The sequence below is a fragment of the Natator depressus genome, chromosome 7 (genome assembly GCF_965152275.1).
Source record: "Natator depressus isolate rNatDep1 chromosome 7, rNatDep2.hap1, whole genome shotgun sequence".
NCBI classification, from domain to species: Eukaryota; Metazoa; Chordata; order Testudines; family Cheloniidae; genus Natator; species Natator depressus.
In genome coordinates this window covers 31554674-31567875 of record NC_134240.1, presented here as the reverse complement: position 1 = coordinate 31567875, position 13202 = coordinate 31554674, and the positions used below count along the sequence as shown (strand labels likewise).

Genomic DNA, 13202 nt, shown 5'->3' with positions numbered 1-13202 from the left:
CTCTGCACTCACCTGCAGCTTGCCATGCTGGCCAAACAGGAAATGAAATTCAAAAGTTCGCGGGCCTTTTCCTGTCTACCTGGCCAGTGCATCTGAGTTGAGAGTGCTGTCCAGAGCGGTCACAATGGAGCACTCTGGGATAGCTCCTGGAGGCCAATACCGTCTAATTGTGTCCACAGTACCCCAAATTCGACCCGGCAAGGCCGATTTCAGCGCTAATCCCCTTGTCGGGGGTGGAGTAAGGAAATAGATTTTAAGAGCCCTTTGAGTCGAAAAAAAGGGCTTCATCGTGTGGACGGGTGCAGGGTTAAATCGATTTAATGCTGCTAAATTCGACCTCAGCTCCTAGTGTAGACCAGGGCCTGGTGTGGATACGGTTATACAGGTATAAATCTGCATATATTGGTATCGTTACTCTCTCTCCCTCTTGCCTGTTAGATTGTTGGCTCTTTAAGAAGAGACTTTTGTTTTGCCTTTGTTCAGCACTGAGCACATTTTCAGTTCTAAACAAACTGTACCTTGTTGGTGCAATGCCAGTGGCTGTTGGGACAATGGTCCTAGTGGTTACCTTTGTGCTGCAGCTCCAGCTCTCCATCCTCAGCAGGAATTCAAAGTTAACACTAATGTCATTTATTTATTTTTGCTTTACCTGCACTGTTATTTATTTTGGGTGTAGTGCTCTACATGTGTATTTAGCAGGGAGAAAATTGCACTGATCTCTATCTAAACCAAGAAATATTTGTTTGGCTAGTAAACCAGTAGGTTTAATCACCACTGAGCAATGCCCGTGGCGTAAAGCCCAAGGTCAAGTGAATTTCATTGCAGTTGCAAAGCTGATTCGTTATTCATCACGGTTACACCCATCCTGTGCAGGGAGTGCCAGGCTGGGAAAGGAGGGAAGATGCTGTGGGGTTGGAGGCAAGCCTGACACTAGGCGCAAGAGAGACCAAATAAAGAGAAATTACAAACATTATCTGCATTTAGGTTTGGCCCATGTAGGCAGAAGCACAGTCTGAACACAGGACCACAAGTGGCAGTGGGAATTACTGGATAGGGCACTGGACTGGGCCTTTGAGAGTTGGATTCTGTTCTTGGCTCTGCCTCTGACTTGCCATGTGACCTTGGGCAAGTCACTTCCTCTATGTCTTTGTGTCTGTACAACATCTAGCACAATGCGTTCCCGATCTCAGTTGAAGCCAGTAGCTGCTATTGCAGTAATAAAGGACTAGGAGCCAGGAATGCTTGGTACTAATACCAGTTCTGACAACAGTCTCAGTGCGAGATTTAAAGAGCTCAATCAGTTTAGTTGATCAAAAAGAATATGAAGAAGTGACTTGATCACAATGTGTAAGTCTCTTCCTGGGGAAGAATACTGGGTACTAAAAGGGGCTTTAATCGAGCAGAGGAAGGCATAACAAGAACCAGTGCCTTGTTAGAAGAAGAACAAGAAACTAAAACCAGACCAATTCCAGTTAGAAATAAGGCACGTATTTTTAACAGTAAGGATGATTAACCATTGGAACAAACACGCCAGGAAAATGGCAGATTCTCCATCTTTTGCAGTCTTCAGATCAAGCTGGGATGCCTTTCTGGAAGAGCTGCTTCAGTCAGGCATAAGTCACTGGGCTCAATACAGGGGTGAAGGGGAAATACTCCGGCCTATCTTCTACAGGTCAGACTAGATGATCTAATGGTTCCTTCTGGCCTTAAAATCCATTAATTTAAATTCCCTAAGGATTAATTACCTAATTATGTAAAGCACTTTGCAGATATAAAATGCTGTATGCGTTGCTCTTGTTCTTTACCAGATCATCTAACCAGGATACTTTATAAAATAAATTTCCTATATTTAATGTAGGTAGAAATTTGGCATGACAATTTTGTGTTGTCGCCTTGGCAAATATCAGCTGCATCATGACTTGACAGTCATGTATTTTGTGGCATTTCTACTTGGAAAACTGGAATTTAAAACTTTTTATAAGTATTTTAATATAAACTTTATAGAATTATTGGTCTTTAATTGGAGGGTTAGCACCTTCTCTGCACCTTCATATTACCTAAGTGTCCAATGACTTCCTTGGAGGCTGGAATTTAATATACCATGTGTTAGGCACCTTAGAAATCCCTAAAATTGACCGCCTAATTTCAGGATCATGATATTTCTGGGGCACTTGAATAAAATAAAAAGCTTGGAATCTTGATCTGTGGTCTTACTGCATGTCAGAGGAACTGCAAATGCACTGATGCCTTTCTAGGTACCTCTTAGATGTTCTTACCAATGGGGAATGAAAGCAGGCTGATTATAAAAGAATTTGTGCTTGTTCTCTGGGCAGCCTTGAACTGAACCATCACATTTTGGTTCTAACAGTTAAACTGATCTGGACAGAGGCCAGTTTCTGCGGGCTGAGTTGCTGCAATGACTAAGCAGTGTAGAAACCCTGAAGAGTGAAATAGTTATTCTGAATTCTCATGAAAACAAACTGAAAATTCAGTTTTTGACACTTGAAACATTTGAAGGGAATAGGTGCTTCCCACAGAGGGAGCCCAATAGTTCTGGTGAGAGCAATGCTTACTTGTATAGTGTATGTTCTTCCCTCCCCAACTCTGCCAGTGCACCTCAGTCCTGATCTGCAGCAGTCTGTTCCATCCCAGCCAGTCAGCAAGCAGCTCTGCCAACGTCCCTGTATTCTGAAATGCAGCTATCTACCCTTTAAATACCATTTCTGACTCTCTTCTGAGCACAGACTAGGGTGTGTTTTCTCATCTGATCAATATGTTGACAAGGGGCTAAGTTAAAACCACCAAAGTCATTTAAACTTCCCCAGTCTCCACTGGTGAAAGACGAGTGCATTAACACACAGGGTCACCCATTCCCTTCCCCTACCCCAAGCCTATTCTGTATTAGCCCACAGCTACAGAACCTGGCTCTTTAGCACAAATGCTAGAGATGCATGCTTTTAGCTGTGGTGGTCCCCAGTTCAATCACCAGTTGTTGGCCAAGATGAGGTCTTCACAACAGGACTGTGAGAGGAAGGATGATCAGGTAGTTAGGGCATTAACACAGGATCTAGGAGACCTCGGTTCAAGACCCTGTTCTGCCCTAGATTTTGTGTGACCTTGGGCGAGCCACTTAATTTCTCTGTGCCTCAATTCTCCCTCTATAAAATGAGGAGAATAGTTCTTGCCTACCTCAAGGGCTGAGGATAAATATATTGAGTGTGATGTGCACAGATACTACAGCAATGGGGGCCATCTAACCACCAAAAAAAAAAAAAAAAAAAAGAGCCTGACTCTCCATCTTGTTCCTTACTCTGGTGCAGAATGATACTAAATAAGCTGTAAAATGCTGCTAAATAAGAGTAGGAATATTTGGCACAAGTGTTAGTGACTGCACAATGTGCAAGGCATGTGGGTCTGATTCTCTACTGTTTTTAAAATTGTACCTCCCTTGTGCATTGTGACTGAACCACACCCAGCTCTGTTACTGATCACGTGTCCAAACTAGCTGGATATCTACAGAACCTTATTTTCCAGTCCCACGAGCTGTGCATTTAAAACTTCATGGATGGCAGAGGATGACATTGCAGTGTTTTGATTCAACCAGTACCCAGCGGCTGTGAGTAGATGTCACACTCTATCAAATCAGATAATGGAAGATCTCACTATCATAGCAGGCTGCATTCAAAGTTTGCTACAGTTCTAGCAGCAGAAACAAGGAGGAGATTTTTTTTTTCCTAGGAAGCATGTATATCAAATATTGTTAAATCCCTCTACTCCACTAAGGAGCTGCATTCCCATTGACTTTCAATGGGACTTAGTCTAAGGCCTGGTCTGCACTTGGGGGGGATCGATCTAAGTTACGCAACTTCAGCTATGTGAATAACATAGCTGAAGTTGAGGTACTTAGATCTACTTACCGTGGTGTCTTCACTGTGGTAAGTTGACGGCTGATGCTCTCCCATCTACTTCACCTGCGCCTCTTGCCCTGGTGGAGTACCGGAATCGATGGGAGAGCGTTTGGCGGTTGATTTGTCTAGACGCGATAAATTGACCCTCGCTGGATCGATTGCTGCCCGTTGATCCAGCGGGAAATGTAGACAAGCCATAAGTCACTTAAGAGTGACTCTGAAAAGGACTTAGGGGTCACAGGATAACATGAGTTCCCAGTGTGATACTGTAGCTAAGATGATGAACACAGTCCTTCAATGTATAAGAAGGAGACTACAAAGTGGGAGTAGGGAGATGGTATTGTCACAATTCAGGGCAACTGCACCTGTATTCCCCCTCTGTGATCCAGCAAGAGCACCCACTTTAGGCTTATAGCTCCCTATCCATTGGCTCTCTTGGGTGAAGACACGTCTCTCTCTCCCTTCTGACCAGGTTATTTCCACACTGCATAGTCCCTTGACCATCCTGTGATATCCCCATCAAAAGACAGGCTGCCTAAGCAGGCTTCTTTTGCCTTCTCTTCAGCGATGGTCAACAGTGTAGTTACTACAGTTAAGCTACCACACCGCTCCTCCTAAGCAAGCACATTTTATTCTTAAGGTAAAAGCAATACAGAGAAAACATATTAAAAACAATAAAAGAACCTATATACCTGCTGATAACCTTCCAAGAGATCATCCCAACTGTAACAGCGACTCTAGATGGAACAGTCCTTCAGCTTCCACTCGGGTGTTTTCCTGGGGTTTCAAGTTCATCACACCCTTTGCTCTGAACAAGAACTCCCAAGAGACTCACTTATTTATCCAGTTTGGGTTTTTGAAAAGACTAATTGGTAATCAGCCAAATAATGGGTCTCTGCTCAAAATGCAGCTTAAAAAAGTCTGATTCGAGAGGGGTCATTTGCATTCCCTTCACCCCCATGTATTTCCTAGGAAATCCACTGCACACACATTGTCCCAAAAAGTCCTTTGAAATTCTTATCTCCCAGAAATTGCATTAATCCTGCCTTCCTCCTATAGAAGTTGTGCACTATGGTGGAATTGCATAGAAACATTTACATTTTCAGTACAATGGACTCCAAAGGTATTAAAACTTAATTCCTTAAAGTTTAGCTTAGTTCAGTAAGGTTTAATTTAATTCCATAAGGTTTGTCCATGATATTGTATATGTCTTGTGTCACAGGTGTTACTTCTGGATATAGCATCAGTGAGACCATTACTGGATACCATGTTCTGTTCTTGTGTCCATACTTCAAAAAGGAGGTTGGAAAAATTGGAAAGGGTTCAGAAAAAAGCTACAAGAATGATTCAAAGTCTGGAAAACATGCTTTATATTAAGACTAAAGGAGTTAAAAATATTTTGTTTATCTAAGAGATGGTTTAGATGTGACTATACTATGGTCTACATACAAGTATCTATCTACATGGAAGAGATTTCTAATAGTAGACAGTTCTTTTATCTAGGAGAAAAAAGCATAATGAGATCCAATGTTTGGAAGTTGATTCTACATCCATTCAGAGAACTGCCATCAAGTTGAGTGTAATGCCTCATGAGCTCAGCCAATTAATTAAAATTTCATTTCTGGTTCACATTCACAGGGCATTTGGGCAATAATTCATCAAGATACTTAAGAACACGGCTAACTTTGAGTATGTGAGTAGTCCTGCTGAAGTCAGGTAAATTAGACACATGCTTAAAGTTAGGCAGTTGCAAAAGTACTTTGCTGAACTGAGGCTTCAGACAACTACATGACCTTTTTGCCCATTAACTGTAAGGACTGAATGGAATCTTAGTGCCCCATCACTTGACTTGCAAAGTTTTGGGGGTTTAATTACTGCACAGTTGTTTGGGCATGAGCAGTAACAAATAGCCCGGGCAGTTTGCCAGACCTCTGCAAAGAACATGAGACCTTCTCATTTTCATAGCCTTTGCATCCTGCAGCACCAGTGTGAGTAGCGCAGGGTACAGCAAAACTGGCAATGCAAACATTTTTATCAGTTGATTAGTGTCCATGCTTACACAGGGGTATTATACAAATTAATTCTTGTCTCAAAATGGGTTTGTCTACACTAGAATTGAAACCGTGTTTTACAAGAACTTCTAAACACACACTAAACAACCTAGCTCACCAGACACTGCCCACACAATTCTTTCCCTGGGGAGATGAGCTAGAGAATGAACCACATGTACCACCTATTAACTATGTTGCTTAATGCGTTTTTGGAAGGTGTTTGGATAATATGGTGATCAGGGTGACCTTAGAACCTATAGCTGTTTTCACCATCAGTTTGCATACATATGTCTCTCCTCTGTGCAGATCTGGCAGTTTGGGGAGTGGGTGGACGTTGTAGTGGACGATCTTCTCCCAACGAAGGATGGGAAGCTGGCTTTTGTACACTCGGCACAAGGCAATGAGTTCTGGAGTGCCCTACTCGAGAAGGCTTATGCCAAGTAAGTGCCAGTGTCTGGGCTTGCCCATCTCTGCTTTGGAAATGGCCATGATGTACTAAGCACTTGGCTGGTGGATATTTCCTGACTAATGTGGCCCAGAGTGTGTGACAGCAATAGGAAAATTCTAACTATCTGCCTTCTTCGTTCTCACTCAGGGTGAATGGCTGCTATGAAGCTCTGTCTGGAGGAAGCACCTCGGAGGGCTTTGAAGACTTCACTGGAGGGGTCACCGAATGGTATGAGCTTCGGAAACCCCCCAGTGACCTTTACCAAATTATTCTGAAAGCTCTGGAAAGGGGATCTCTGCTTGGCTGCTCCATTGACGTGAGTTCTTGTTTTGTAGGGTATCCTGCACTTTTTTCTTATTGGTGGTGGTGATGATGGGTGAGTGGGTCTTGGACCATTTGAATAGGCTGGGGATTTGAGGCTGCTCATTCTCAAAACAAGGCAGTGGCTCAATGATCCCTTTGCTCCTGGGCATCTAGCCGGGCATATTGGATTCCTTTGTCAACCATTCAATGCACACACTCAGGCGCGCGCACACACACGCAAACTCCTCTTGGTGTCTGCTGGACTCTTCAACCATCTACTCAGCCAGGCAAGCCACATCACTTTTAAGGGTTTTTCTTCACTGCAGTGTTAGCTTGAGGTATAGCTCAATTTTTGCCACAACCCGGTTCCCATCCACAAAGATTTCTATGTCGAGTTGAAAGTAGTGCTTTACGCTTGAGCTGATTTGCTTGTCGGGGTGTATAGGTTGAAGCTTGAGTGTTGCTGTCACTCCAACTGCAATGCAGTAGGGATACAGCAGCTTGAGTTATAATAAACTAGATGCCAATCCAATATCACTTTGCTAATCCAGTCCCTCTTTGTAGTTCAAGTGTTGTTTTGCAGCATGGTTGCTCTCACTCGAGGTAGATTAGCTCAACTTGAGTGTACTCACCCAAGGTAACTGCTGCAGTTAAAATAAACCTTCAGGCTCACATTGTGGCCCCCATCCTAGGCAGGCTCTCAAGCCCAAATTCATTAACAAAAACAGAGCTTTGTTCCAAAATGGCTGTTAAGCTTTGGAAACAAATGGAGCACTCATCATGGCTGCTGAGTTATGTGCATCTCCTATCAATATTTACAGCAAATCCCCAAGTCCCACATTAGAAGAAATGTTTTAGAATAGCAACAAAACCTTCTGGTGTCCAAGGATTCACTGACCATCAGGAGGTTAAAGTCACTTAATCTTTCGCTTCATGTACTGCTTGCAGTGTGCACATACACACCCTGCCATACATTGCAAAGCCCGTCTTTTCTCAAGGCTGAAATTCATGCATTGAAGGTTGGGACCATGGCTCCTCCCATCTCCATTTTGTTTTTTTGAAAATTGTTGTATTCAGTTTTGTTTAGTGTTTAGCTTGTATGGCAAAGGTGCCTAGAGCCCTGGATAGGCTTGCTTTTACATTCTGCACCAATCCAAATAAATGTGTGAAGTGGTGATGGTTGCATATATACTGTAGGAAACTGCACTTAATCTAGATGTGCTTCAGAAAGTAACTCCACTGGAATTCCCTCAGGTGACTTACTGGAGCTCACGAATGTGTGCACCAGTCTCAGGTTCGCCTGTCTACCAGCTCTTCTAACTGCAAGGTTCACTTCTTCCTTAGCTCAGATACACATACAAAGTGCACAGAGTTCTTAACCATTGGCTGTTACTTTGCTGTTTCCATACCAACTGTACATGATGGCCATCCCATGGTTCGCCCTCTCACTGGGCAGCCAGAGGTCCTTTTCCCAGGGGAGTTATTGCCTGTATACCATGGGCCTGTTCAGTAACATGGCAGTCTCTGCTATCTGTGATAGTAACATGATGACAATGGGTTCTACGTATTTGATGACAACAGGATGAGCTCCAGCACTATTGCTGAAATAACCTCTTTTGTTAATCTAGAATTCTCAATTCAGACAAAAGGCTGAGATGAAGCTTTCTTTTCTTGACCGGTGCTGGTATGGGAATTAAATAGCAGGAAACACCTTCTTTTTGCTCACAGCACCAAGAACACTCATTAGCCTGCACTCCTAACCCAAAAACCTCCCCCGAGGGTCAGCCACCGTGTTTTCAGCTGCTCCGTTAGACTGTCTTCCTCTCTTTCTTTCTTGTCTGTTGCACCTTCTCCCCCATACACATCCTTACCCAAACGGCAAGACTACCCTACAAAATTAAGGTTTCAGAGTAGCAGCCGTGTTAGTCTGTATTCGCAAAAAGAACAGGAGGACTTGTGGCACCTTAGAGACTAACCAATTTATTTGAGCATAAGCTTTCGTGAGCTACAGCTCACTTCATTCACTGAATGCATCCGATGAAGTGAGCTGTAGCTCACGAAAGCTTATGCTCAAATAAATTGGTTAGTCTCTAAGGTGCCACAAGTACTCCTTTTCTTTCTACAAAATTAAGTTGATCTCCATTATATCAGCGTACAGCCACCGCAGTAGTTAAATAGCTTTTGCATATGCACATTATCTTCTGTGTGTCGGCGGTGTGCATCTTCACCAGGAGTGCTTGCACTGATTTAACTGTCCGTGTGGGGCATTGTGGGTCTGCTTCTGAAAGGCAGGAACAGTCGACGTAAGCAACACAGTGTCTACACTGACACTCTGTCAGCCTAACTATAATGACTTAAGTGCTACACCTCTCACGGACATGCAGTTATTAAGTCGGTGTAGTGGGTGAGTAACATCGGTGGGACATGCGTTTTAGTGTAGATGCTTGGAGTTAGGTCAATGTAAGCTGCCTTACATCAATCTAACTCTGTATGTAGACCAGGGCTAAGATGGGGCTTATGTTTACAGTTGTTAATTGAAGGATGAGTTCAGTCTCAATCCCATAACAATGCTTCACCCAGCTCATAACACTATAAAGTTTCAAGAGTATCTGCATTCATTTTAAAAGATTTTATAAATGACTTAGAAAAGACTAGAGGAATGTTTCTCAATCAGTGGGTCATGACCCCCAAGGGTGTCATGAAAGTCAATCCAGGGGCATTGTACAGTGTTGAATATTTTATTACAATCTAAAGAAAAGAAAATCTTGCTTTCTCATTCTCTGCACACTCTTAACCTTCAAGGTCAGTTATTCTGTCAACCTCTGAAAACACACCCAAACCAACTATACGGGCTTATAATTAATCATTTTTTTTACTCTTTTTTAGTAAATATTGGGGCGGGGGGGGGGGTGGAAAATTTTTTGACTTTGAATGAAGGGTCACCAACCTAAAAAAGTTGAGAAACACTGCACTACAGCAACAGGGAGAGAGCAAGGCTGCACATCCAAAAAAACCATGCTGTTGCTTAGGTACCACAGTGATGGTTGCATTGTAAAAACCTGAACAAAATAAAACAGTGGCATGTGGCTCATTCGTATGTGTTCAGCTGTGGTCCTTGCATGAACTGGGGTTTACTGTGTGTGTAGAAGCTAAGTATGAGTTAATATGTTTTTTCTTTTAGGGACAGAGGTGAAGCCAGTGTCAACTTTAACATGTATTCTTGTGTGCTTTTTAAATGTAGATTACCAGTGCTTTTGACATGGAGGCTGTAACATTTAAAAAGCTGGTGAAGGGTCATGCCTATTCGGTCACAGGAGCCAAACAGGTACAATCTTCACTCCCTTGAAGAGTTTGAAGAGAGGGAATGTTGTGCAGTAGTTAGAACAGGGAATCAGGTCTCCTGGGTTCTATTCCCAATTCTGTCGCTGTGTGACCTTGCAAAAGTCACTTCACCTGAGCCTGCCCAGCTATATAGTAGGAACAATAATATCTTAGACACCCATGTCCTGGGATTTAAATCATGAATGTTTGAGAGTCTCAGATATAAAGCAGTCTGAAAAGACAAAATATGTTGTGTGTTGTCTGGAGGGATTTTCAAGACCTTCAGAAAGAATCATAACTGCAGTGTTTATCGTGGGGTTATAGGGCTAGGTAGTAAGTCAAACAGAAGAGGAGTGGGTGCAGTACACTGGCAGATCCATGTTTCATTGCCTACCCCATTGCCCACCCCATACCAAGTGGCTCTGCTGTAGCAGGTCTTTGTGGCACAACCACCTAGCATGTATCTTGTTACAAGTTTGTGACTTTGCAGAAAATAAGTGGAGTTCTTTTTTTTTTTCCTGTCTGATGTAATTGGGTGACCATCAACTATTGCTTAAATCCCATGAGACAGAGCAGAACTGGCACATTAACACGCTTTCTCCAGCTTTGTTTTACCCATGCCCTCTGCAGCAATTAGATGCCCTGGTAGTTTTAAGGGAATGTGTCAGGTTAAAAATAATAAATCTGCAATAAAAACCTATACCCTTGAACCAGCAACTCACTTTTTTTAAACTACCACTTTAAAGTCTCTGCATGATTTAGTATTTTGTATTTGAGCCTTAAAAATAAGGCAACCTTTTTTGTTTGTTTGTTCATTTGTAATATTGGGTTGTCACTTGTGACAGATTTCACACAATGTACAAATCATAGATTCATAGATATTAAGGTCAGAAGGGACCATTATGATCATCTAGTCTGACCTGCACAACGCAGGCCACAGAATCTCACCCACCCACTCCTGCGATAAACCTCTCACCTATGTCTGAGCTATTGAAGTCCTCAAATCGTGGTTTAAAGACTGCAAGGAGCAGAGAATCCATGTGTTTCTATGTGTTACTTAATAACACTTTTGGATTACTAAAGTTGAAAGAATTTTAAAATCTCATATACTTCTTGATGCCTATATGTGATTCACCAAGACTGTGAAACTAGACTGGTCAGTTTTAAAGCACAATGCTACCTGCTATGTATGGCTTCTAAACATCTGCAGAGAAATATCTATATCTGAGGATACCTGAAAATGCCCCTTTAAAACACTGTCTGCAATAGAATCAGAACCTTATTAGCTATAATGATGTTTAAATATGACTGTAGCTAGTAAGGTCCTGATACCATTGTGGCTAGGGCCTTAATTAATGGAGCACAGTGGCATGTATGCACACAGTTCTTGGTCATAAGAAATAATTTTCTCACTATCTGATCTATTTTAGGTTTTTTCCTATAGCATTCATCCCAATAGTATCCAAATTCTGCACAACAGTTTCTGCAGAGTGAAAAAGTTGTTTTCATTTAAAGCTAATCACAGCAATCACCTCAGAGCACTCTCATGTTAAAAGCTAGTTATGTTTTATTCCTCTCCATCATAGTCTTTTGCATGACAATTCTTTGTGCACCTGGCTGTAAGGCATAAATACTACAGAAAGCAAGTATTATTGTATCTCTAACTGGATATCTGTGGTGATTACAGATTAACTTCCGAGGACAGAATGTTAATCTAATTCGAATGCGAAACCCATGGGGAGAGGTGGAATGGACTGGAGCCTGGAGTGATAAGTAAGGATCAATTCCTTTTTATACAGATTTTGAAGATCATAAGTGCTGGAACTAGGGGTGCTGCGGATGCTGCCACAGCCCCTGGTTTGAACTGGTTTCCACCATATACAGGGTTTACAGTTTGGTTCAATGGCTCTCAGCACCCCCACTACACAAATTGTTCCAGCGCCCATGCTGAAGATTGGAGGGGGAAAATAATAAATAAAATTTACTCTTGGTGGAAGGTGTCAGCTTGACAGGTCTAGACACTGAACTTCCACAGCATAGGTTAGGTAGCAGTCAGTCTTCCCACACACAACCCTTGCTAGCATGTCTCCACTCTGACTTAAAAGGAAGATCTGAAGTTGAGGGTAGTTCAGTCCTTGTACACTGCTGCAACTGGCAAAAAGGGGACCAAATAGTGCCAACTAGGATAATGATTCATGAGATGTAGATATCTTCCCACTAGGAATTGGACTGCAGATGTATCAATTCACTTCCTATAGGCTCTCATTGCTTAGATATCAAGGTGATAAGGACCTTGGATAAATGGCAAATAGCTGTCAGAAAGGAACTGCTTCTAGTCATTACCAATCTGTATCAGAACTAGTGACCTAGAGGTAAAAGGCTCTATCTATTGCAAATTTGTTCAGTCCCCAGCATGTACATTTAACAAATAAATTAAAAATCCCAAGACAAAGCATTCCACTGCACACACAATTCTTCCCCTATGGAGAGGATGAGAGACAGAATGAACTGTGTGTGACAGATGTTAGTCAGATATTATGGTGATGAGGATGATATATGAACCTATTACATACACCACACATAATATTAATGATCAATGAGTTCTGAGTTTTCCAGTGATACGTTACATGTCACCCTTTGGGTGAATATCCTAACAACGTGTCACCTGGCAGTGGGGTACTCTTAGGGTCACACCTGTATAAAACAGAATTATTTTGGTTGGATCCTACACCCAAATTGTGGAATTGGAAATAAACTGCTGAGCAACAGCACAGGAACTGCTTGAAATACAGACCACACGTGTCTACAGCCAGTAATGATAATATTTTTCTTACTAATGAGCAGTGTGGGATGATAATGTTGCCCACAATGGGCCAAATTCAGCACTGTTGTAACTGGCATAGCTCCAACAGGTCAGTGGAGTTGCATCTCCTTCTTCCAGAATTTAATTTACTGTGAGTTGTTCAAGCTTTAGGACTCACGGCATGTATGAACTGCTTCACCCCTGCAGCTCTTCTGAGTGGAACGTGGTGGACCCATCTGTGGGACAGCAGCTAAGGATTAAAATGGAAGATGGGGAATTCTGGTAAGTGGAAAGCACAGTTTGCACTAACCCTTATTTTACACTCGTGTGACCAAGTTAAAAGGGGTTTTAAATATGCACAAATAAGC

General features: G+C 42.3%; 1 protein-coding gene across 1 annotated transcript in view; it reads left to right on the top strand.

Annotated features, from left to right (window-relative positions):
• The window catches only part of CAPN1 (calpain 1), a 51814-nt gene that overhangs the window by 25265 nt on the left and 13347 nt on the right, over positions 1-13202 (top strand). The window contains exons 5-9 of the mRNA XM_074957941.1: positions 6266-6399; positions 6555-6723; positions 9952-10035; positions 11719-11804; positions 13042-13116. Of these exons, the coding sequence (XP_074814042.1) occupies positions 6266-6399; positions 6555-6723; positions 9952-10035; positions 11719-11804; positions 13042-13116 (548 nt within the window). The remainder of the gene's footprint in view (positions 1-6265; positions 6400-6554; positions 6724-9951; positions 10036-11718; positions 11805-13041; positions 13117-13202) is intronic.